The sequence below is a fragment of the Clarias gariepinus genome, chromosome 11 (genome assembly GCF_024256425.1).
Source record: "Clarias gariepinus isolate MV-2021 ecotype Netherlands chromosome 11, CGAR_prim_01v2, whole genome shotgun sequence".
NCBI lineage: Eukaryota > Metazoa > Chordata > Actinopteri > Siluriformes > Clariidae > Clarias > Clarias gariepinus.
In genome coordinates, this window is record NC_071110.1 from 10127127 (window position 1) to 10155054 (window position 27928).

Sequence of the window (27928 nt, forward strand, 5' to 3'; positions counted from 1 at the left end):
GTAGGAATATACCCAGAATGTGGTGCAAGCCCATCACAGGGCATTATGCATATACACATTCACACACTCCTTCACATTACTAATCCATCTGTGTGTGTGTGTGTGTGTGTTTGGAAGGAGTGATGGAACCAGAAAACCTGTTGGACACCCACACACTTATGTGAACACGCACAGAAACTCAACACAGGCAGCTCGGGATCGAACCAAGGACCCTGAATCCATGCCACCATTAAAAAAAAAAAGGCTGAGAATCCTGTATTTTTATATGTTTTAACTTATGGATAAACCACGACGCAAATTCACCTGTAGCACTTATGGTATGGAAGCCAGATGCGCGCGCGCGCACAAAGCAAAGGCGCGCGCGCGTGCGTGCGCACCCGCAAACCGCACGCACGTATCGCGCACCCGGGCGCGCGCAATGTGCGAGCACAGCGTACCGACGTACGCGCACCCTCATTCAGGCACGCGCAAACGTTCACCTCCCTCCCCTTTTTCAAGTCAGACCCGGGTGCACGCACATGCATCCATGCACCCGCGCAGACTCCGGCGGTAAAGTGGGTTTTTAGCACACCTCCGACGTCACTCCCGCACGTCACCTTCTCTCGCTCTGCGCTCGGCGTGAATCGCTGGAGGAGTCTGAAGCGTCTCTGCGTCTCTGCGTGCTGCGCTGAGGAGTGAAGGAACGTTCGCGCTTATTAAAGGATGCTGCATGGGGTCACGGCGCTGCAGTGGCTCTGCTTCCTCTCATTCCCACCCTGAGCATGGGCAACTAAATCAGGACTGAGAAAAAGGGACTAAACAAGAACATCAAAGGGGGAGTTCTTCATTCATCTCCATTAACAACAACAACAGCAAATATATATAAATATATTCCAACAGGAGACACTCAGTGGCAGCTTCATCATGTCGGCCAAAGAGAGACTTAAAGCCAGCATGAGCAAAGAGAGCGTCACTCTGCTGCCCTGCTTCTACTTTGTGGAGGTAAGACAGCTCCAGTGGAGACACATTACACCCTGCAAGGACACACTGGACCTCTTACGCTACCCACTAATAAATTAACAACCCTACTACATTCAGGTGTTCAATAAACTTAGGTTGTATAAGAACATTGTTTTACTGTACTTGACTAATATTACTGCTATAAATCCAATATACTGTTATGTACTGGCTGCACAGTGGTTTAGTTACTGTATTAGCACTGTCGCCTTGCACGTCCGGGTTCGATTCCGGCCTCAGGGTCTGTGTGCATGGAGTTTGCATGTTCTCTCAGCATCGTGTACTCCATTTTCTTCCCACAGTCCAAAGACATGTAGGTTAACTGGCATTCCCAAATTGCCAGTAGTGTGTGAATGGGTGTGTGAGTGTGTGTATGGATATGTGCCCTGCGATGGATTGGCACCCTGTCCAGGGTGTACCCCACCTCATGCCCAAAGTCTCCTGGGATAGGCTTCAGGCCTCCCGCAACCCTGAATACAGGATTAAGCGGTATAGACGATGAGTGTGTGATTAAGTGGATCCAAAGACCTGCAGATTAGGCTAGTTGGTGTTTCCAAATTGCCTATAATGTAAGAATGAGCATGTGAATGTTGACCAGAGGTCCAACCACGGTTATAAAAATAGGAATAAGTACAATGGTCACCAATGTTGTCACCTAAGTTGGAATACAGATGTTCCTGTATACTGTTATGTTCATGTTATATAACACTATTTTTGTTTATTTATCTTTAGTTTAGTTTAGTCTTTATTCGTCACGTATACATTACTGCACTATAAAATTCTTTATTCTTCACATATCCCAGCACTTGTTAGTAGACTGGGGTCAGAACACAGGGTCGGCAATTATACAGGGTTAAGGGCCTTGCTCAAGGACCCAACAGTGGCAGCCTGGCAGAGCTGGGGCTTGAACTGCTGACCTTCTGATCAGTAACTCTGAGCCTTAACACACTGAGCTACCTTGGCCAGGTGTTGGGAGTTGGGAGGAAACCAAAGAACGTAGATGAGACGCCCAGTTTTTTCAGGCTGGCAGGTGTAAATCACTTACAATGAAATGTACTCCTCCTGGTGTTTTCTTGTTGGTAATACTAAATGGCCATAGGTGTAAATGTGTGTATGGCATATGCAATGAGCTGATGATGTTGATGGTATCCAAGTATTAATAAAACACTGATGTAAGAAAAATAAAACATGCCAGGACAGTGCTGATATGGAAAATCAGAAAATAATCAACTCAAGCCGGTAATAGGACATGCCTAAAATATTGTTAAATACTCTCACCTTGCCTCTGGTTAGGCGTCTGAACCTTTAGTTCTGTGTGGAGTTTGCATGTTCTCTTAGTGTCTGATGGGTTTCCTAGATTAGCCTTTCCCAATTGACCATTGTATATAAGAAAGTGTGGTTGAGCTTGTGACTTGTGAAGGGTCGGCACTCCACAATCCTCTGTGTTTTGCCCTAAGTTCTCTGGGATAGGTTTTAAGCTCCAGGCCCCAGTAGCCTACACAGGGTAAGCAATGAACGGAAAATGGACAACTGGAACATTACCTTTTCGTTAATATTTTTTTCTGTAACAGCATAGCCCCCAGTGTGTTATTATTTATATCAGGTACTTACCTCTTAATTGTCTACGCTTAAAATTATTTTGCCCATATGTGTAGTTTAGTTTTAAAGTAGTGATAATAATATGAAGCAAAAAAGACAACTTACATACATACACCACACATCAGGTTTCTGCTCTCTCGTTCACACAAGACAGAAAGTAGGACAGTATGCTCATGAGAAGTACCCTCCATATCCATAACACAGGACTGTAGCTATTTGGTTTATGTTCTCTCATGGGTCACAAGTCATTTAGACACCAACACAAACCTTTCTCAGCATCAGAAGGATTCGATCATAGCTGTAATTTGCTTTATGGTTGTAATATCCAAGGATTGAGCATAAACATATCTAATACATGTCCTCACCAGCGCAATGTTTAACTGGCCATGTGAGAATGCTGTGTTGGGATATGCTCCATGGGTAATACAAAGATTTATGGGACAATGATATGAATCGTAAAACACATCCACTGAGTTTACTGCCCCGAGTCTGATCTATCCTCGTGATTATCAGAAGGCTTATGAGTCTTTTTATGGCAGCATGAGAGTAGACATGATATATACAGCATAATATATTTCTAAGCTGTATTCTGTATACTGTATATAGGCCTTTTGTATAAAAAGTACAATGATTGGCTGATAAACACAACACGACAAAATAGTTTAATATGTTCTGTATGATCCTGTAAATCACTTTTTGTATACAACCCTGCCTGTTTATTAAACTGTGTGCTAAGCAAGGATGTGATTTGTCTTCTAAATAGCTATTACTACTGTATTATTGTAGACCTGCAATGTCTTTTTTTATTCATTTTTATTGATTGTCAGAAATGACAAGCATATCTTTGGCATCTTGTTTACATGTTGTTGTTTAGGTCTTATATGTGGATTGCATCCTGATTAGACTTTAACTGCATGTGCCTGCATTTGTAGGTAAACGTCACCGTTCAGATTTCTGGATTGCATTGATGCGGGAAAAAAGAGCTTGTTGCACCTGACAAACTTCTTGTGTTGCTTTTTGCAGTTAGCAAAAGTTTTAACATTCTCCTTATCTGAAATTTCCTTCAGTATAAATAAATTATCTATCGATCTATCTATCTATTTATCAATCCATCTTATAATGTCCAACTATAATCACTTCCTGGCCAAAAAAAAAAAACATCACCACCTGGATTTAACTAAGCAAAGAGTCAAGAGTCTTCCATTGGATAATTACTGCAGGGATTCATATGGGTTAGCTGGTAACAAGTTATTTTACCTTCATTGATGCAGTTAAGCTTTAGCATCCCATAAGCTTCCTGTTTCTTAAACAACCATGTAAGAAGGTAAAACTATTGTCCTGCAGCAAGCAAAGAAAACAACTAAGGATATTGCTGAAACTACAAAAAATGTGTTAAGAGCTGTATAATGCTCAACAATCATTTTTAGGGAAAAAATGTGGTTGGAAAAACATCATGAATAAGTGTGATGGGTAATTACTTAAAGGCTTATATAGTGAAAATGCAGAACTTAAATAGTGAAATCAAATAATAAAAAGTAGATCTCACAGCTACAGTATGTTTAATCGTGAAATTAAGAGCATTTGAGTAATTCCATCTCAAATCAACCAATGAAAGAGAAATTTTCCACCATCACCTCTCAGATTTTGCTGATTTTTTCACCAATTGTTGATATTGCCATGAAAATAAAAAACCCCAATTTTTTTGTCCCAACTCCCACTCGTTAAAAAATGGCAGCCATCTTAATTTTTGGCCTCAAAGTGCTTTAAGACATGCCACGCCCCTTTTAAAAATCCTCTTTTCCTTGATAACTCACTTGCTATATGTCATATGAAACTGGGTATATTTATGTAAGTTATTATGTAGATTCAGATTCTGCAATCGGAATTTGGCTATCTGCTGTGGTTATGGAGATATTTCTGAAAAAAACATTTTTTGGGGGTACCCCTTTTCGACCCCCATTTTTAAATGGTTCAGTTACAGGATACTGTTTGAGAATCTTACATGTACCACCATAAAATGACACATTTACTGGTAGATAAGGCCTATTGTGTAGATCCATGTACATTCTCTGTATATAAAATGTGTATCAAATCGTAAAACATTTGCAAAACCTGGACAATTAATTTTTGATGATTTCTATAAAACAGGGCATAACACACCCCTGGTTTTTATTTATTTTCAAGATAAGGTGATGTGAAGTAACCCCTATTTTTTGAGTAACATATATACATGCAGACCTTGGGTTCTGGGGGGTCGAAAAGGGGTACCCCCCAAAAAATGTTTTTTCAGAAATATCTCTATAACCACAGCAGATAGCCAAATTCCGATTGCAGAATCTGAATCTAAATAAAAACTTACATAAATATGACATATAGCAAGTGAGTTATCAAGGAAAAGAGGATTTCAAAAAGGGGCGTGGCATGTCTTGAAGCACTTTGAGGCCAAAAATTAAGATGGCTGCCATTTTTTAACGGGTGGGAGTTGGGACAAAAAAATTAGGGGTTTTTATTTTCATGGCAATACCAACAATTGGTGAAAAAATCAGCAAAATCTGTGATCATGTGGTGGAACCCTCTGGTTGATTTGAGATGGAATCACCCATTTCCACACTCACAAAGTAAAGAGAACTTAAGGAATTTGGACTAAACAGCTGTGTAGCCTTAAGAAAATTGACTTATTAGTTTGTCTGGAAGGGAGAGAGGTAGATAAAGTGATGCCCTAATTATGTTTAATGCCTGCCATACAATCCTGTACATTTTTTGGTCTAGGTTCAGCAACTACCTTAATATACTGATTGTCCACGTTCTTCCATCAGTGGATAGCATATTCCATGTTGAAAATCCCATGATTCATTAGGATTGGATTGTGAAGGAGTGGTTTCGGTAACACAGGACATCATTTTCACACTTGGATTTGACACCATAGAGTCCAGACCTTAACCTCACTGATAATCTTTGGGATGTGCTGGAGAAGACTTTACATTGTAATCAGACTTTCCCTTCATTAGTACAAAAGCTTGGATATAAATTAGATAGAAATAACTGTTGTGACGTTGCATAAGCTTGTCAAAGTGATTCCATGGCCGTCATCAAAGCATAAGTCGATCCAACGAAATATATATATATATATATATTGGCTGGGCAGTGTTTGTTATAAGGCATATTAATTTGGTTTTAAATGTTTTATATAAAAATTTGTTAAATACATTTTTATACAGATAAACACAGTGAGCGTGTGGGGCAGTGGAAGCTGGGTGGTAAAGGTGTTGCACAGATGGTCCTTGGTTTGAACCCCTGCGCCTTCGAGCTGCCACTGATGGGCCTCTTGCACAAGTTGTTTCACCCTCAACTGCTCACCCAATCCCACAGGGTACCTGCCACTGAAACAGCAGATATTTCTCCCCAAATGGGACGAGGAGTATACTTTGCCCGATGGCATATGGAAAGACCCATATCTTACTATACTCTTTTTATGTGCCCTTTTGAGATAATCTGACAGCTGTAATTCTCCATTTGTCATTTACTACATTAGTCACGCAGCTTAAGTACCAAACTATACAAGGAAACCTTGAATGCCACATGTGGCTTGGTTCATCGGCCACATGATGGGTGAGGAGAAAATTATATCCCTTTTATTTAGCCTGAAGCTGCTCTCTTAATTTTGTTTGTGTTATGAACAAGAAAATGCCAATAAAAGATTCATAAAATACCAATAGAGATAAATCGTACTATGTATAAACCATATTCGTTTTGAGCCCTCTATAGCCAAAGCACTGGAATTTTCCTGAGATCAGACTCACTTGTAAGTTAGATTTGATAAACATTATTGCGGCTTAAAGCTTGCAATATTTGTGTTGTTTGTGCCACACCTGGCTGCTTTTACGTCCAAATAGTGATCATTATCATTTCCTCTAGTCAGTGACCAATAAAACATTTATGCTCTGCTAGGCATAGACCCACAAATCTATTTCCTGAAGATAAAGAGATACTTAATTCGAGATCATGTCGCATTCATGCAGTCCAGAATTGTTTTAGTTTCTTCTCCTCACCTTCACCTCGGCGTCAGAAGAGGATTACTCATCACACAAACACACTCGTGTTTCCTGCACACGGTTAAGAGAGCGGAGCAATCTTTCAACACTGCACAGTCAACTGGAAGCAATAAAGTCTATAAACTAATTTCCTTCACTCAATTTTCTTCACACTCAGAATATTTAAATGGGTTACAGGGTATTATGGAGTGGTGGTCCACTAAAAACAAGCTAATTGAAATGTAACATCAGTTTGTGACATCCATAGATTTTTATTCCTCCAACTTATATTTAAAGCAATTTCTTAGTTTTTAAGGTTTGATTTGTAACATTTAAAAACACCTCAATTCCTCTAACACAGTGCAATAAAAAGAAAGCTTAGAAATCTGCGAATAGGTTTCTGTTAGGGTTTTTATATGGTTATTTCTTTGTAAAGTCTTGCCTTTACCTTCCACAGTCAGTCCTAATTTGTGTATGCTGTTGCCTGGTTACAACTTGGTTTGTTTGTTCTGACAGTGATTTTGTGCAGTTATTATATATCTGTTTACTGTGACTAATCTCACATTTCTGTGTGATCCACGATGCTCTGGATCTTTTACAGAATGAAATGTTCTGTGTATCGGACTGCGATTTAGATCGATCGGCCGTGACAGCGATTTAAAAATGGGCTCCTGAGCGACGATCATTCGACCTTTACATCCCACCTGATGCGTATATATAGCTTTAATGATGTGCATGCGGCACTTCACAAAAAGATGGTGGCGTCAAGTGTCTTGGAGGAAGCATGTGTTCACCTTTGCCTTCCCCGGTTGAATTTTCTGAATCCTCTGACCAGGAATCTGAAGCAAGTACTCTTGTGCAGTTTTACAGAAAAATTGTTGAAGTTGTTTAATAGTTCATGTTTTAGTATAAACATATTATAAAATTTTTAATAAAAGAAAATCTACAACAATGTTTGTGTATCCTGTCAGTTATGGTTTAAAGATATGGATTCATCCTGGATGGTTAGACATTTGTATAAATTGGACGTCAGTATCAGTCAAGAAAATTGTAAATGATGCATCTCAATCCAAAAAATTGGAAAAGGCTGGATAAGGTTTAAAGGTACATGTAGGGTTTTGGATGTTTTAGTTAGTGGTAGGTATTAAGGTGGATTATGTGTAGGTAAGCCAAATTTGCTATTTATTTATTTATTTATTTATTTATTTATGGAATTACCTAGATCCCTGCAAAATCATTATAAAAAAAAAAGACTTAGGCCTACCTTTCGGTTAATAACAAGTTATTTTATTGAGCATATGCAAACCACTGAAATTTGGTCACATATTGAGCGTCACCAATGCCAGACTTAACCAAGTCCAAGTAAATATTTCATTCTAACCCAAATCCAAATCAATACAGAAAATATCTATAAACCAGACTTAAGTCCTACAGCCCTAGTGTTACTGTAGGTATGATCATTGGTCAGTTAGACTTATAACCAGTGGCTAAAACAATGAACCCAATATTTTATTTTAGTTATTTACAGTAAATGCCCTGTACTGTAAGTGATATAACCTTCATATGAAGACTCTTTAAGTTTCTAATGTGTATATGTTTTACTATTAATCTTACTGACACAATAATTAATTGAAATACCACAGTCATTTCCATGGTCAAGAGTGTTACTATAATTAACATCAGCCACTACAATGAAACTTTAGTAGTGTTGTAATTAAGTCATTAAGAAACTGGCCTACATAAAGCAACATAATGAACCACAATGTGACTCCAAAACAGTTTTAGTGAACACTATCACTCTAATCAAAAAGCTGTCAGAGGGAGAGAAGGAATAAAAACTAATTTGTGAGAAAATACATTTTCAGAAAGGTGTCCTGTTGACAGGATAGATGGGACAAAATAAGATAAAATGAATTTCATAATGAGTTTCTTGACACTATTCTCTTTTCTTCCAAATGTTGACATGCAGTGGGTTTCATGCTTCGTAGTTCGCTCAAAATGGTATTTGATTTGTGAATTGCCATTGGCTTTTGGTACTGATTCAATTTTAATAAATTAATTTTTTTTTTTTTAAGTTAAGCTTAGCCATATAAGCGTGCCATGTCTATTTTTTCATCATTTGACCCTAAGTTTGCAGTTTCAGGGCATATCCAGTATCAATTTCTTTAAGAAGCTGTTAAATTCTAGTACTTTGTAATTGAGTCAAAAAAAAAAAACTGCTTTAAAATATAATCATCTTACTTGTGAAAGTATTATTATTATTATTTTTTTCCAGATGCATGCACTTTTTTTTCATACCCACTTTAAAATGAATATGTGGGTTGGCAAAAATAATTTGTTGGAAAACATTAAAATTGCTCAACAATAAATACAAATGAAGCATTTATGGATGCACGAGACATTCATACTTTATTGAGTAGGCAGCTGGCTGTGATGAATAGCTATAATGAGTTGTAAGTGGTTGATTTTGGCAAGTTAGCTTATTAACTATTTTGAAATGCTAATTATCTATCTAAAAAATTATTACAGTTAAATTGGCTCTGTTATGTTGCTGAGGTCATTTATGTAGTTTGCTGCCATGGTCCAGGTCTGCTTGTTTCCTTTATGGCACCAGTTCCAAAAAATCCATCCTGCAGTTCTTCTGGCTGATCACTTTGACAGTATCTTTCTGATCAGAGCGGTTTCCTCCAATGTAACTCGACTCCAATCTAAACGCTACGGGGGCTCACTGAATGGTTTGTTGAGGATCACTTACAAAATTCGAAATAATTTCTTATGACCTTGTCGCACACCAGATCTCCTGATATAAAAGTTATGATGAACTTTAGAGCAAGGTCTTAACAGTTTACCACCACTATCATCAAAATACCAATTGTGGAAATATCTATGGGAAGAATGATTTCATCTCTTGAGCACAATTCCAAAGACTTGTAGAAGCTGTTCTGAGGGATTGTAGTGGATTGACAAGGCACTGATGCACATGATTCATTATTGGCTGAAGTTTTTTGTATTGTTTTTTTTTTTTTTTTAAAGTTTATTGTATTGTTGCTCATTAGAGATGGGGGAAAAATAGTGGCCTTATAGATCTCAAACTTCTTTGTATGGCAATTCATACTGTATATCGCTACTCCATCGCTTTATAATGATAGTTTTTTAAAATAATGTTTTAGTTTATATATTTGCATTTAAAGTATAATGTTATAATGTAAAATGTTGAACTCCCTTTATAATTCTATAGGTGTCATGATCTAAACTATTCATACATTCACAGGCAACATTGAATTAGTGAATCTATAAAATCGTGATACTTGATAATTGTGATAATCGCAATACAAATTAAATCAGGACCTAGGTATTGTGTTAGTATCTTATTGGGAGGTCCCTGGTGTTTCTCATTCCTATAGCGCATGATCTCCAACGGTCTTAGTTTTTAAAAAGGTTGTGTGCAACAAAACCCAACTTATGATGCATGGGTTGGCTATACAGTACATATATAACCAAAACCATTTTGACAAATTATTTTTGTATTTGTGTTTTTTTAACAGCCTTTTTGCTCAGGGAAAGTATTAAAACATATCAGTTTTTAATCCTTAAAATAGATAAAAAATGTTTTTTTCAAAACTGCCAAAATGGATTTATTTCACTTTGCAGTCAAATATATAAGAATATATGTTAGGATATGAGAATTTGTTATTTATGTCTGAATCTTTCTTACAGATTTAACAGAATATTGAACAGTTGTGGTTTGTCATCCCAGCAATGCTGCACGATTGATTCTTTTCCTTTGAAATATTTGGCCACAAAGGGGTTTGGCTGCTTCCGATCTATATCTTTGTTTCGAAAGTGATTTTCACTCTTCCTCAGACATAAAAAGATCACAGTAGGAGTTGGTTTAACACCAGAAAGGATCCTGTGTACATTTGCAGGCACCTTGCAAAGCAGTCTCCACAGAATTTCAGATACGATTGTACTCACTGAAGTAAATGACATCTTCGCAAGTGGAAATATATTGAATGTAGTTAAATGTACAGTATCTACTCCCTATTATCAAATGATGCTAAATCACACATGAATATTAAACCTATTCATGAACAGTTTTACCCATTTCAAGCTTAAAATAGTCTCGCTTTATTAGGAAGAAATTTTGCTTATTTTAATCATGTTTTCTAAAAAGAAACAAATTTGTTTTCTGCATATTAAAAAGTGTAATAAAAACTTGATTTTAAATAGGTAAAAATGCCTAGAAATAGATTTAATAATCTTATTTATGGCTAATTGTAACATTATAATAAAAATATCTGAGATATATTTCAAAACATTTTAACCAAGATGCAAAGATGTCATTTTTACAGTGAGAATATAAGATCTGTGTGTAGCTACAGAACTACACAGGAAGCAGCATGGGTTCATACTGGAGTGATTTTATTATATAACCAGGTACAGAAAATATGGAAATGAAGGCTTGCCTAGAGCCTGCTGCAGCTATATATTTAAATATCATACTATGGAATGTAATATATGCATATTTTATTTGTAAATGTTATGAACATTGTGTCCTTAATGGTACAAACCCACCAGCTTTAAAAAAAAATCCCAGGAGGCTTAGGGCCTGAGGTAGGGTACACCCTGGACAGGGTGCCAATCCATCGCAAAACACACACTCACACTCTCACTCACATACAACAAGCAATTTGGAAACCCCGATTAGCCTAACCTGCATATCTTTGGACTGTGGGAGAAAACCGGAGAACCCGGAGGAAACCCACCAAGCACAGGAAGACAATGCAAACTCCATGCACAAAGAGACAGTCTGGGAATCGAACCCGGACCCCGAAGGTGCAAGGCTACAGTGCTTACCACTACACCCATTTTAATGACTGATTTTACATATTCGCGGCTTGCTGTAATAACCCTCTCCCTTCTCTCTGTGCGCAGCTCCCGATCCTCGCCTCCTCAGTGGTCAGCCTGTACTTTTTGGAGCTGACTGACATTTTCAAGCCTGTGCACTCAGGCTACAGCTGCAATGACCGGAGCCTGAGCATGCCCTACATCGATCCCAACAAGGAGGTTGTCCCGTTCCTCATGCTCTTCAGCCTGGCGTTCGTAATTCCAGCAGCCACGGTTAGTCCCAAAACCTCACACACACTTAAAACTGTATGGTCAGACCCAAGCAGAGTCAACTAACACACACACACCTAATATAGTGCAGTGTATTTAATTTCAGTGCACTGTTTTTAATTTCAGTAAAGGACCATCTTTTTTAGACATGATGTCAGTTTTTTCCCCGCTGTTTACCACACTGTTCACTTTAAAACACATGAGACGGTGAGATAGTAATGGATCATAATAACACGCTTTCTGGTTCACATGTTGGTGGTAACAAGTGTCAAGTACAGTAAAAACATTCAGCCCTGCAGTGACAGACACTTCAATTATCGCTTACTTGTGAAGTAGGATTGAAGTTCAGAGCGTATAGAATCTGAAAATGTAAACAGCCCCACTGTCCTGGAGGAAGCCCAACCTCTGTGTGGTGCGAAACGCCGCAGACAGACTGCTGCTATAGGCAATAAATCAATATGCACAAAATCATGAGTACAATAACTGACTGGCATCACACTGACATTTTAAAAATGGCAAAAAGTTATGTGCAACATAATCAACTCACTTTATTTACACATTCAAATGTGCAGCATTTATTACATCTGTCATGTGAAATGCTGTCTTGTGCATTATTATAAGCACTGTCTCACTGTGCTATTAAAGCTCTCCCAAGAACCTTGATTTTAAAAGTTATAATTATTTTGATAAAAATGACTTTGGGATAATGTTTAACGAATGAAAATGCAATTTTAGAACAACAAATTTTTTAACGTCCAGTTGCACAATGTCCTCCCACATTCACAATCTCCTAAGTTTCTGAGAGGGTTTAGAATTCTGATCGGAGATTGGAACGAATACAACTGCCTCCTGCACACTGTGTGTGTCTGTGTGTGTATCTCATCTCTTAGTGCTGAAATGTTACCTCTCTTTTACAAGACGGAGCTCAGACATAAGGCAGTCTTTACCGTTTTATCCTGTATACAGGTTTGTGGGGCCCTGGAGCACGTGGCAGGGAACACCCTGAACGTGGTGTTACTCGATTGCAGGGCGCACACATAAACACACACTACAGGCAATTTGGGAATGCCAATTAACCTAATATTTATGTCATTGAACTGTGGGAGGAAACCGGAGTACCTGGAGGAAACCCACAAAGCACAGGGTGAACAACTCCATGCACACACACATACCCGAGTTAGGAATGGAACCATCGAGCATGGAAGTGCAAGGTGATGGTGCTAAGCACTACTATGTGCATCCGCTTTCCAATTTAGCATTTCTGGAAATTTATGTTTTCTGTTTTTTTTTTTTACATTTTGTTTTCGCTTGTTTGTCTATATTTTCGTGACACTCATTGTTATCGTTCTAGTTTATATTATATTACGATATTATACTATCATTAACAGCATGCTCCCAAGTGGTCCAGTGGTCTCAGCGGATTTATATTCTCTCACTGAGGGCCTCGATTTGGTATTAATATTGTTTTTAAGACGTTTTTGCAACATTGTGTTACAAACCCAACAGCTTGGTTTCCCACTAAAGCAAACAAGGTTTGATCAGCTACCGAATGTAAGCGCAACCTGGATGTATCCGTGACCGGCTCGGTCTCTCGTATGTCAAAAATGATTCAGATGCCGAGGCTAAATTCTTGCAACGTATCAGTTCTTAATTCGAAAAGTTACAAGGTGCTAGGTAGCACTGTTCTTAAAATGCAATATCACGGTTATTAAAATATGAAACGTAAAGGTGTTTTAGCGCTGCCACATGTCTTGTTTAGCTTGCAGCGTCAAATACGACGCAGATTCATCAGTGCGTCTCTGTTTGAGGTCCTCGAGTAAATTAGTCGTGCTGCTTCCTTTATTTGCCACAAACTTCAGACACATTTTACACCGGGCTTTGGCTTGTTCAATGTGTAAAGTTGCAAACTCGAACAATTTCCATACGTAGAAAAAAACGTGCCTCTGTTGGAAACAAGCTCTTTGGTTTTATTAGAGCGCGCTGCCATGTTGTATCTCATATTTCACACATGTGAGTCACAGAGGGAGGCGACGCAGAACTACAGTACAGAAGCTCGCGGTGCCGTTCCAAACGTGGTGCCGCGGTCCCGTTTTTATCGATAGTAACGATTAATCGCGCAGCTCTACCTGCTGAGAATTTTTTTGCCCTGCACCCAAATCATGTGATTTAACTTATCACTAAATTAATAAGCCTAAAGTAAATTAAATCAGTTTAAGTAGATGAAGTACATGCACTGAAATCTGCTCTAAAACCACAATAAAGCAGCAATCGTTTAAAGCAGCATCACAGCCTAACTATAGCGATGCACTTATTGCAAACTGTGACGCATATGGTGGCTTTTTCCTTTTTCTTTCTTTTTTTTTAATCTTTCTTGAAGAGTCGCACATAGTGTCAGGGTTTGCTTGTTTTTAATATGCAAATCTCAATGTCAAATTAGCATATACGCCCATCTCTGCGTAAGGCAGTGAGTCAGGATCCTCTGCTGAACTTACTTCCTCAGAGGACAGGTGCACGCTTCTTTTCCTTTCTCTCTTTCTCTCTTGCTTAGTTGTCCCCCTCATTGTCAGTGCAGTTTCAGCTACCAGCTACCCAGGATGCATTTCGCACATACAGTACACTATGCACTGAATGTGAGATAGCTCTGTTTCAGCACCATGTGGATGTTATTTTCATGCACTAAGGCACAATACCATGCTGTATTGTATTTTATTTATTAATTTTTTTTCATTTCATGCCTTTGACATGAAATTTCCTCTGAGTCACTGACAGGGTTAATTAGACGATGAAACTTTCATGCAGGAGAGAATGAGATAGAGATTCCCCCGGGTTTGGAGCTGCAGGACTGTGCAATGAAATTGTACTTTCTGAGCCTATTTTAAGATATATTCTTATAAAAAGACATAGTCTAGCCATTGTTTGACTTTTTTGGCATTTTTATACTGTAGCTTTATTATGATTATGTAGATTTTTTAAACCAGTAGAATGGAGAGTTTTTAAAAATCTGACAAATTATAACCTCCACTGTTTCTTTTTCGGCATTAATCTTGTGTTATTGATCAGGTTTAAATCTGTCAGTCACTTCTCCGCCATTTTATCATAATGTTTAATCATAATGTAATCATAAATTTAATCATATATATATATATATATATATATATATATATATATATATATATATATACAGTATATATACTGTATATACAGGGTTGCGAGTGGCCTGGAGCCTATCACAGGAGACTTGGGGCATGAGACGGGTACACCCTGGACAGGGTGCCAATTTATTCTAGGGCACAAACACATATACACTCACACGCTTATTTACACACTGCGGCAATTTGGGAACACTAAGTAGCCTAATCTGCATGTCTTTAGACTGTGGGAGGAAACTGGAGCATCCGGAGGAAACCCACCAAGGATAGGGAGAACATGCAAACACATGTACACAGACCTGAAGCGGGATCCTGAAGGCGGAAGGCAAACAGTGCTAACCACTAAGCCATCGAGCTGCCAATCTTATCTTAACTGAATTAAGATAAATTCATTAAATATTCGACAAGCACCGTTTTTTTCCTCCTTATGAGACTTCATGGTGCGCATCTCAATATGTGATTAGCTATTTATACCTTAGGGGGCTTTTTAATGGTTTTTTAAAAGGCTTTTATATAGTGATGGGTAACTAGCTTTCTCAAATGTTCTACTTTGGAGGTAATAGAAAGACAAGCTTTGACAAGTTCCCCAAGAGAAAGCGTCAAAGAACCCTTCTAGATCTGACCTTATTTTTAAGATGTACAGTATGAAAGGGTATATGATGGGATTTAAAGTGAAGATGAAGTGTGATGCAATAGACTGTGATCCAGTGTTGTGCAGACATGTTAGTTGAAACAAAGTGTGCTGAGGCAGAGGCAGTGCCTCTTTAACCAAGGTGGAAGCTTTATTAGTCTCATGAGCACAACGTCATACATGTATTTGATGAAAAAAAAAAAAATCTTCAGTTGTTTATAGTTATATAGGATCAGTCACATTATTTCTGCACCTACAGAAAATATAAAGAATACTACAGTATGTCTGAACGACTTTAGATTCTGTTTTGGTCACTTCTGTCTAAAATTTTTGACTGAATCGTGCTCAAATGTTTGATGATGCAACACCATACTGTATGTGCCAACAGGAAATGACTTTATTACATAAAGCATGTGTTGGTAAGCATCTTTCATTTTATCATTGGAATTACACAAATTAGTGTAACCATGGTTAAAGTTCAGACTCTTGAGTTTTAGCTGGTGACGTTTAAAGCTCAAGCAGCTTACGTCTTTCTCATTAGCTCTCATTCATTGATTCTAATCCCAGGCAAGACATGTCCAATTAAAGTCAATGCGGATTAAAGCGTTTGTAGTATCCCTGACTGCGATTCGATGGAAATGCGGTTAGACGCCTCATTTGCAGTACTTAAATAAGAGTTACAGCCCTTTTGTGGCTTGTCAGAGTAGAAGAAGTCGTACTTTTGGGTTTTCTAAAGTCAGAACATGATGAAGCAGTGTGTGTGTGTGTGTGTGTTTGTGTGTATGTGTTGGTTACTTAGTCACTGTACTGGGTTCTGGATGGACCGCCAGGCTCATCTAAAGACCAATGTGGTTTTTCCTTATCTACATTCTCTATCTGGCATTCTCTTTCTTCCTTTGTATTATGCTCTGTCTGGCGATTTTTAACATAAAAGCTCAGTCTGGCACTTACTGTAGCTAAGTCTTTCTCTCAGGTTTTCACTCATTCTCCCTCATTTATTATTCTGTTCTTTTGAGCTGTGTGACAGATGCTCTTCTTGCTCAGACGAACATCAAGATAAAAAAAAAAAACTAAACACATAAATCTGTGTCTTTTATTTAGATATACATTCATCCAAAGCACAAATCTGAGAAGCTCAGTGTTAAGGATCTCGATGAAAGGGCTCGATGAAAATATAATAAATATAGTAAATATAGTAAATATACTGTAGTAAAGATGTGTTCTAGGTAAAGGAACAGGTCAAAGAAAACAATACAAACACAATATTTACAGATTTGCACCAAGTGCAGTAGATCAGCTACCGTATGGTTCATGTGCAGCTCGTGCCTGAAAGGTACAGGACTAAAAGTACATCTTTTACCCAGGATCCTTTTGTTAAATATCTTTAATATCATCAATTCTTTAGTAATGTCACACAGACAGTTTTGATAGGGTTTAAGAAACACTTTTATTTAATGTATATGTACAGTGGTACCTCATCATACAAATTCAATCCGTTCCAGAAGCGAGTCCTTAAGGGGAAATTTCGTATTGCAAAACGCATTCTCCCATAGGAAATAATGTAAACACAGATAATCCGATTCAGCCACAGAAAAAATATTACCAATTTCCAGCACTATAATCATATTCTGCAATTAAAAACAATCAAAACATTTTAAAAATATATGTAAATGAAGTAATACATGTAATAAATAGACATTAAACCTCACTTAACCTTCATTTATGATTCCTTTTGGCACTGGCTGCTTTAAAACGAAACTGCAAATGGCTTGTCAACTCGGCTGCCGCTCGGATCGGCTTGGATCGTTTGCTCGTATGCCGAAAATGCTTCATATCCCGAGGCAAATTTCTTGCAAATTTCCAGTACAAGTATTCTTAAGGTAGGGTGTTTGTATGCTGATGTACCACTTTTCAACACCAAAAAACACCACCACATCCATCTACATTCTCAGACTAAATCCCTATATAATGTTACTCCAGAGTAAAAAACATTGTACCCAGAAGAGGTTTCTTATCAAAGTTTAAGCAGATTGTAAACGTACTAAACATCAATCAGACTGAACTCCTGATGGCACATGGACGTTTTGTTACAGCGCAGCAACTTGATCAAAAGTCACTCACTGTAAGGAAATCTTTGTTAGCAACTACTTGGTAGACTATGTAAGCTACCATTCCAACAATGTGGCTTGAGCAAGATGAAAATATAAATAATTAGTTTCAATATTATTTTGTAAATACGTGGGGCGTTCAAGTCAAACTGGGACTTTGGATTGTCCAGTTATCAGAGTAACAACTACTGTCATTTCTCTATATAATCCTACATTAATGCACTCAGTATGATCAGACTTTCTGTTTCTGTCTGAAACACTGGCCTCCCATGAACTCCTTTAATGGTCGAATATGTGGAAAGTCATGACTGTATGGAGGATGGGGCAATAACTCCCAGACGAGTGCTCCTAAATGATTGTGTTTATAGTTTCCACAGACGAGTGATTGGTAATCCGTGTTCAAAACAAACGAAAATAACTGTTTGCTGGAACCCAGCTACAGTAATACCTGACAGATTTACCCTAACCACTATGCAAATGATATAGTGATCACAAAATGTATCTCTTCAACTAATTCTACAGAAAAAAACAATCAAACTAAGGATCGACACAATACCTTGGTTGGCCCAAGCATCCTTCGTTAACTAGTGTTGCGTATGAAGTAACCATGGCAAAATGTATCTCTACAGATTATGATTGGAGAAGGCATCCTGTACTGCTTCCAGGTCAAAAGAAGGATCAACATAAAAACCGAAGCCAACATAAACGCCGCTGGTTGTAACTTTAATTCCTACATCCGCCGGGCGGTGAGGTTCGTAGGTAGGCATCCCTTTTTCATGCTCTTCTTTACCCTATGGTTTCAATAATAATGTATTGATTTATAAAAGCAGCACTGTTAACAATGTCACGGTATGTAACTTCCAGGATAAATAACCATATTCCTGTAGTAATTACCATGTTTTAAAGTGAGTTATTAATCACAGTGGCTGTGTACTGTATGTAACTGTGTATTGGGTGCATGCATGTGTTGTTTTTCTGCCTTACATAGCTTTTATTCATAATTTGAATTATAATTCTTTTAAAAATGTCTTTCTGCGGGTGGCAGACAAGCCTTTATTTGGAAATATGAGCAAGTCATTAGGGTTATATGGAAATGAGAGCAGCTCTGACAGAGCATAATTTGAAATCCAAAGATGGAAAATGGTCATATCTTTTAGTCCATATAAAGATTAATGATACCCCATGAGAGGAAAGATAGGTGCATGTACAGTAGGTACATGAGGTTACTTTCCATCTGTACTTAATGTATTAAATATATAGTGTGTGTGTGTGTGTGTGTGTGTGTGTGTAGGTGTCCACATCTTTGGTCTGTGCATCACAGCCCTCATCACAGACATCATCCAGCTGTCCACAGGCTATCACGCTCCCTACTTCTTGACAGTATGTAAGCCCAACTACACCATCCTCAACACCACCTGTGATGATAATTCCTTCATCGTGGAGGACATTTGCTCAGGCTCTGACTCAGCAGCCATCAATGCTGGAAGGTGAGAAAGATGTCGTAGTGTTCTTTAGTGTTTATGGATAATTAACTCTGTAAACTTTTTTTGCTCTTTTCTCTCCTCAGTATCATAGCAGGATCATAGACAGTACATACTGTATCTTTCACAGTGACCTACTCGCCCAACATTCATTGCAATCTTACAGCAAGTCGCATGCACCAGAACTGATAGAATATGTAGGACCTGTAGTGCATACAGAACTGCAAAAATCAAGAGCCTCCTCATTTCTTTATATTTCACATCCAGAGAGCCAGACATTTCTGTATTTTATGTACTCTTGAGGAACAATCCTCCAGGCATCCTGATGTACTTTTTTGCCTCTCAGTTTTGGCAGGTTTTTATACTCTCATTTTCAGTCCACTCAATATAGCTGAGCAGTTTCAGAGAATTTTTTTTTTCCTAAGCCACACAGTGACCTATGAATCATTCAAGCATAAACTACACCTAACTCGAGGCATGAAAAAGTGAGAAACAGGTCCAGATGACGACAGATGATCAGGCTGGTGATTAGTACACTGATGATGATGAATGCCGAGTGGTTGGAACAGACGAGAGGGGAAATGAGGTTGCTGCTGAAGTTGTTACCCAAACAAACATTTTTTAAATTGTTTCAGCCTGTCACATTAAAACATTTGAGCCCATTCTTTAATTTAATCTATATAATTAAATACAGTATATAAAGAAATGAGGGGTGGCTTTTGCACAGTACTGTACCTCATGCCTTAATACCTTAATAGATCTAGCTAGCTAGATAAGTCAAGCTTTTAGTACAATACAGTGTAGAGAATGAAATTCTTATTAAAATGAAAATAAAGTGGCATGGCTGTAATAAAAAGCTGAAACTATTGTACACATTTAAATAATGTCCCATCAAAGGCATGTTCACTCTCTGGTGTTACAAAAGTAGGCGGTGCATTCATAACAATTTCGTGAAACAGTTGTTAAAAATGAGTGACAAAACATATTAAAGTAATATGAATGTTATATAAAAGTTTCATGCATTTTGTTCCTGAAATAATGATGTACTAAGGGGTCTGTGGATTTGACCGCAAAAAGCTTGACAACCCTTTTGTCAAGCTTTTTGGTCACACCTCAGGCCATCCCTGGTCCAACTCTTTATGAGCGTAAACGTTCTTTCTGCTGCTCCTGTTGAGGGGTCGCCACAGCAAACCATCTGATCTGCACTCAACCTGGCACAGGTTTTTTCACCGGATGCCCTTCCTAACATGACCCTCCCATATTATGTGGGCTTGGGACCAGCACTGAATCCAATGGCTCAAACCCGGATCCTCACCATCGCCCAAAATCAACAACCTTAGCCTCCTGAACCACCACTTTCCTGACTGCTCATGAGCATAACATCCCGTATTGTGATTAACTGGTAGAGATGTGTATTTCGACACAATGGCACAATGTTGTTTAAGCATGCTTACTGTATGCTGTGGGATTGGAGATGCTCTATCTTGTTTGGAGTTGGAGGGGAAATAGATGGCATTTCAAATGGCATTCCATCTAGAAAAAGTTGGACTTTGATTATTTGAGCAATTATGTGAATATATGTTTGTTGTTTTATTTCTGTTTACCACAGACAGCTTGCAGACATAAAATGGGTTGTAAATTATTAGGCTAATTTATGATTTATGGTGTACATTCTAGCTTGCCTGATGATGCTGCAATAGTTACTCTACTCTGTCTCTGTGGATGTACTGGTGTGTATAATTTATGCTCCTTCTATCGTTGAAAATATAACGTGATGCGTTGCTAAGAGCTGTAGATTGACATGTGCCGGCTATGTCCTTAAGAACAAGCAGCTACAGTATGCCTGTTTTGCTTTTTCTGTCAGTGCTGTGTTTTTTTTACCAACTGGGACTGATGTACTGACGTGATATACATAATGTGTTAAGCATTCTAACCCTGTAATACCATACTCGGTTCTTCTGTGAAACATTCTTCAATCTGTAGCCTGTTTGTAGCGATGGAAAGAAAAGATAGTGAATGTCAGCATGCAGCGTTCTGCAAAAACCCACACAGAGTTCAGTCCTGCTTCGCCTGTGAAGCACCAGCTCCAAAACACCCACACACATCCATTTGCACTGCTCCGCTATTCAGTCCTCGACAGCCTTTCCACTCAATCGCTAGGCGTAATTATTCTTGTTTTTGTTCAGACGTTCTGTAGGAACACTGTCCTCACTGTAGCCAATGAAAGTAATGACTAATAAAAGACTTATAGATAAAAGATGCACCGGATGTACATTGATACGTCCTCTCCAGCAGATTATTTGATTTAACACTTTGTCTTTATCATTACAGGAAGTCATTTCCATCGCAACATGCCACCTTGGCCGCCTTCGCTGCAGTGTATGTCTCAGTAAGTAATCCACCTGACTGCACAGCTGTATCGTGTAAAATTTGACACTGGCATGAAATGGTTTGTATGGCATGATACAAACTTATTAATTAACTGAGTTCAAGTCTAACCGGAACTTTTAATTGTGCAGAATCACTGGTATGAGTGTAAAAACTCTCTTTATTTCTCTATTACTGCACTTATCCCAGCATTTCACCATTACTAGTGCTTGGATACCATCAGCCATGATGGTACTGTCTGCTTTACGTCTAGAAATCTACCCTTTAACAAAGACCTTAAATGGCCCAAACATGTGGAAATGTACCGGAACGGTAGAGGGGATGCGGCAGTAACTCTCAGCCAAGATCCTGTAATGTGCAAGTGATGTTGGAGAATGATTGTGTCTACAGTTTCCATAGACAAATGCGTCTCTTTCACAAGTTGGTGAAAAGTTAATCTGCGATTCCCAAGGATCAGTTATTCCAAATGCTGAATGTTCACAGAAACAACTACAGTGGGTTCCAAGCCACCATGGCCCGGGATTGTCAATCACTCAATCACAGATATACAGCCTTCTTTAAATGCTGCTAAGGGTTTCATCACCATACTGTCCATTGGTTTTACACCTTCACTTAAGTCTGACAGTCTTGTTTTTTACCATTCTTTTTTAACTGCTCAGTCATCACTGGTTCCCCACACAATAGGGGTGTCAGAATCATTTTATCTAATGGACCACATTACATTTATTCCACCCCAGGGCACAAGGCAGGAGACTCCCTGGATGGGGTGTCAACCAATTGCAGGACACAAACACCAATGCTGAGACATTACAGGCAATTTGGAAATACCAATTGGGATATAGTGCATGTCTTCGGATTGTACCTGAAAGAAACTAGCTGGAGAGAACATGCAAACTTTACACACTCAGAATAGAGGCCAGATTTAAACCCCCAACCCTGGATGGCAAGGTGACAATGCTAACCACTGAACAACCCTGCTGCTGTTGCTCCCCAAACTCTCCTTATACCAGAAATGAAGTGGTTATGGCTTCGGAAGTGCCACTTGTTATGTTTATGCGAAAATAGCCAGTGACCATTAACAAGAACTGAGGAAGACCAATACCTTCCCACCTCAACACCAGATGGCTGCCATGATTGAATTTGGAAGAAAAGCACGTTTAGACAACTATGGACTGAAGAAAGGAGATTGAAAACCACCACAAGACTCTGCTATTTAGATGATTAAATATAAAGTATATTTAATTTATGTGTTATAGGGTGCAAATCCATCACATATACTTTATATATATATACACACAGAATGAAAGTCCAATATACTAGTGTTAGCAAAGTGGTTTCTCAAAGCGGTAAAAAATATCAAACTGATTCGTGTCGCAGTTAGTTCAGTTCGAATGAAAACGTACTCGGTGGCCTTAATGAATTCACATAGAAATTCACAAGAAGAAACTGTTGCCTTAAAAAATTAGGTCAAGACACTGTGATTTTAGTTGTTTTCCTGAAAGAGTTTTTAATTCGCTGAATATCTAGCATTGTAAACCCTATGACACAGTCCATTCTTAAATTATAAAGCATTAAAGCCACCTCCTGCTAATTTACCTTCTTTCTATATACTGTATGTTACAGTGTTACAACAGTATAAGAAGCACTGTAGCAGCTTAAGCACTTTCCTTAACGTACCAAAACAGTAGTTGATCTTGTGCTTCCTCTTCACAGATGTACTTCAATGCCACCTTAACTGACTCCTCCAAACTACTCAAGCCCCTACTGGTCTTTTCCTTCATCATGTGTGCAGTCATCTGTGGTCTAACTCGCATCATCCAGTTCAAAAACCATGCCATGGATGTTTACAGTGGCTTCCTCATTGGAGGAAGTATTGCTGTCTACTTGGTGAGTGTCTCTGCATGATCACACATGTCCTCTTCTGCTCTTCTGTGTCCTTCATGGATATGCATTGCAATGTTTTTTTTTTTTTCTACAGCCAAAGTTAACAAGGATAGTCTATTGACATGTCTGTGGAAGTTTTCATTATGAAAGTTATTGATTACATAGTATTAATGGTATTATTGCCTAAGGTGCTTCGTATGTTCTAACAATATGGGGGTCTTGGTGCGGAGTGATGAGACAACACTGTGTTTAATGGGTTATAAATAGACTCTAAGTAAATCCCATGTGGCTGCTTCTTTGCTATCCTCCCACACACGCCCTCACTCGTTTTTCGGCTTCCAGCTGCTCTGTGATCGCCAACATGTTGATTTGATCTTATACCGTGCATTTATGGTTCAAGGAAAGAGTATGTTCTGCTCCTTTCTGTCCTTTGCGGTGACTCATGGTAAAGGACGTAATCTATGAAGTCTCAAAGCACCGATTTCCTACAAGTATCTTGTAAGACAGCGGCAAGTGTAATTGGACCAGTCAAGTCTTTCATTGATTATGTGATTGAAGAAGACGTTGACATGTAACCAAGAAACATAAATGTAAAGGAAACACCTACTGTATGTACCGTACATATAGGCAGGCGCCTGCTACTGTAGTGTTGGGTGATTTCCAATAGATTGATTAAGTTGAATTACAGTTTTAGCATGATTTTAGCATGTCCACAATTCTACATGTTTATATACTGTACATATATGCATTCTTTATTTAATATTTAAACATTTACATAAATAAATGTCTGTCAAACTTCACACCTTTGATGTAAAAAAAAAATCTATATGCAAGGATAAATAGGCAGCTTGTCACTAAGGGCAGAGCTGAGAGCAAAGCGTTTTTTTTTTTATATAAATTTTTAATTTGTATACGTTTGCATTTTAGGCGGTAACATTCTGCAGTTCCTCTACAGTCCTACAGGTGGTGCACACTAAACTATTCACACATTGGCAGGAAGCACAGCATCCTGTGTCATATGAGCAAATTATTTGATGTCTGTTTAGGCTTGTGGTGAAATCCTGAAAAAAAAGTCTATTCAGGATAGGTTTACACTCGTGATACTAACAGAATGGCAATTTAAATTGAATCAGCACCTAGGTATCATAAAAATATCATAAAGGTTTACTGTACATCTGTTTGAGACCAAATTTGTGTATCAAAAAAAAGTGTTTACTTACAGAAGACAAACTGATAACATGCTATACCTGGCATTTATCCAGTTGTAAAAAGAAAAGTGTTGAGATTCAACAGCCAGGACCGTGCTAATATTGCTTTGTGGGTTCTCCTTCAGGGTCTGTATGCAGTGGGTAACTTTAAACCCAGCGAGGACACATCTCTCCGCCAGAGACCACGTCCACAGCAACGTCCTCAACCCCCACCCATGCAGATTCCGCCCCAGCCTCAGCCGATCATGGCTCCTCCTCCCCTCCGTGAGCCCTTGCGTCCTCTCCCCAACCTTAATACAGAGCCCCCACGCCTCCTCCAGGCCAAGAGTCTGAGTGTAAGGGAGCGCCCAACTTCAGCTCGTTCGGAAAGCATCCTGCTTAGAGGACCTCATCGTGACTCTTCCTACAGCCTCAAGAGGGCCAGCACTGAGCTGGAATGTATCACAGCAGCTAGCCTGTGCCAGGATAGCATGGTGACCTTTAGCAACACGCTGCCTCGTTCACACTCTATAGGTGCGGATGAACCAATACCACGACGCCACGCTGCCATCCATGCTTCCATGGACTCCACAAGATCTAAGCAATTGCTCTCACAATGGAAGAGCAAGAATGAGAACCGCAAACTTTCTTTCCAGGCTGGAGAGGGTCCTGATGGGGGCATGGAAGTACGCTGCAGCTCTGAACCCACTGCCATGGGTCTGGACGGGCCACCTGGACAGTATATGAAAATGGCTGCCAGCGTCGTGCCGTTGCCAAACCACAATGGTGGAGGTGGCGGTGGAGCCAGGGTGTCCATCCAGTCACGGCCAGGCTCATCACAGCTAGTTCACATTCCTGAGGAGACACAAGAGAATGCATGCTCATCTCTGCAGGAGGACAGTGAGGAAATAAGTGATGGTGGTGGAGGAATGGTCGAAAACGCGAGGTCAAAATGGATGAAGATGGCGGAGAAGAGCGCACCCTGCAGGACTAACAATCAGCCACGGATAATGCAGGTGATCGCCATGTCTAAACAGCAGGGCATGATTCACGGAAGCCCCAAGAGTGAGGGCAGTGCTGTCAGCCGCACAGGATCCTTCCGTTACAAGGCACTGACAGAGCAGGACTCTGGAATAGGCATTGTACATGTCGATGCGCACCCTGAAAACAGATCCAATTCAGATGCCGGTGGCTCCTGGAGGTGGAAGCCACCACCAGAGCGCGTCAGCATGCGCCAATGCTTCGAGCTCAACGATCTCAACAGGAACTCCGAGAGCTGTGATTCGCTTAAGGACGGCTCTGTTCCTGACATAAGCAACCCTCATCATCCACACTTTCACCATCACCATTTTCACCACCCGCACCAACACCCACAGGCCATCACCACCATTCGAGTGACACCTGTGGAGTCGGGCAGTGAAGCTGAGGCTGCCTCTGAAACGCTCTCTCTTGCCTCCAGCCGTGACTCCACCCTGCGCCGCAAAAACGTCATCCTGCTACCTGACCGAGGCCCGAGTCCAGACAATGCCAGGAATCTGCCGCACTTTTTCAAAGGATCCCCTACGCCTCCTCCCACTGTGACGTTTAAAGAGTGAACTCAAGCTCGTTCCATCATTTTGTTCCGGAGTGGCCTTGCTCTCTTACCTGACTCACAGTTCTCTAGAAGGACAAACCGGAGTCACACTGGATATACAGTATATTCCCTTTTCACCTGCACTGGCTCCCTCCAAATTTGTAAGGTGGCGTTATGTATTTTCAGATTTTTTGTGATGTACTATGACATTGAAAAAGCACAAATGTTCTTTTTTTTTGGTGACTCTTTCGCAAGAGTGGTTTTGTGGTTTGACCAATTACACTTTTTATAATGATTGATGCTATGATAAATGAGGAAATGTTTTGTCACAGATAGTGTTCACTACCTAGCCAGTGCTTTTTTTTTTAAACTCTGATAGTGTTTAAAGGATAAGTGTGTTGTCTTACATGGCAACACGTGGGTGCTTTTTGAAAAGTAGTTTCATACCTTATCCATTGTGTTGGTATATTTTTCTAAGTGTAAACATTTTTAATGGAACACATGATTCAACATCATTATTACACCACTGCTAATGGCTAATAATTATCCTGCATCGTGTTAGCCATTCTGTGTTCAGTGAGGGACGAGGTCAATGCTTTTTGACTGCACTGAGAAAGGGCTTGCCTTAAAGCAGGTGTCGTAGTGCTGTAGATGAGTTTCAGGCACATTTCATTTTAACCGTGGATTTAACTACATTGTCAATACATTCACAGTAGGACTACACATCATATTTTGTAATTAATTCATATTTACATTTTTTGATTTATTTTTTCCATGTTGTTTTGGAAATCCTGGTTTGTTCCTCAGTTGTGGTTTGAGCGCAGATGTAAAATTGCTGTTTCTTGCTTTGGGTTAATGTGCTGAATATTTTACACACGTTCGTGCTGAATTTGTTTTCCTCTTCCCTGCTTTTTACCTGCCATGCTGATCCTCCTTCCCCTCTACCTACTGTACTGTATCTATGGGTGTTTACAAAAAAAAAAATCCGAGCACCCTTCACAAAGACTCTGGAAGACGTGCTGGGGATTTAAAACTCTTTGGTTGGTTTTGACACCTGATTTTTTTATTTATTCAATTTTTTTTTTCTCCATACTGCAGGAACATCCTTGTAATAGTCTTTCGTCATAGAGTGCCTCGGTGATTTCCTGCCTGTTTTTGGCTGCAAGCGTCCAAATGTTGTACAGTATTTCCTTAAAATGGTGCAAAATTAAGAGACACCCTGGACACATTTAGACGCTCTCCTTGAGATGGATTCTGTTGCTTTTTATGGATTTTTTTATTTAGTTTTTTTTTTTTTTTTTACAGGTATTACTTGCTAGCATTTTAAATGCAGTGTTTTGCCAGAGAAAATACCATATTTTCTGGAATTTTTATTTGAATGGCCATTTCTTAGTGCTGAACAGTACTACAACTGTAGACAGGGTAGTTTCCAACCATAAAATTGCCACTAACACACCATTAACGATCCGTGAGTCATGCATCTGTGTAAACATTTATTTTGTCATCTGTAAGCTTATTTAGCTCGTGAAAACGGCAGCAGGAACATTTTGAGAAAATGATCCAAAACATAAAAAGGATTTAGCTTTACTAGATGAAATCAGCATTATAATAACAACTCTTTACGCACTATAAAAGACAACCGCAAACTTCTTCAAACTCATTTTGTGTTTAATAGAAGGAAAAGACAGAATTGTTGCAATGCTTCAGTAATTGGACAAAAGCTTAATTAGACTATACCAATAAAAGTCTCTGGATCTGAATCTGAATCTTTGGGTAATTTTCT

General features: G+C 39.1%; 1 protein-coding gene across 1 annotated transcript; it reads left to right on the forward strand.

The window, feature by feature from the left end:
* Nucleotides 1–680: 680 nt before the first annotated feature.
* Nucleotides 681–27846, forward strand: plppr4a (phospholipid phosphatase related 4a). The gene is made up of 7 exons (XM_053506687.1): nt 681–981; nt 11562–11747; nt 18262–18391; nt 18924–19119; nt 21445–21502; nt 23215–23388; nt 24719–27846. Exons 1-7 carry the CDS (start codon nt 904–906, stop codon nt 26165–26167), a joined length of 2271 nt encoding a protein of 756 aa, XP_053362662.1. The 5' UTR covers nt 681–903; the 3' UTR covers nt 26168–27846.
* Nucleotides 27847–27928: the final 82 nt, after the last annotated feature.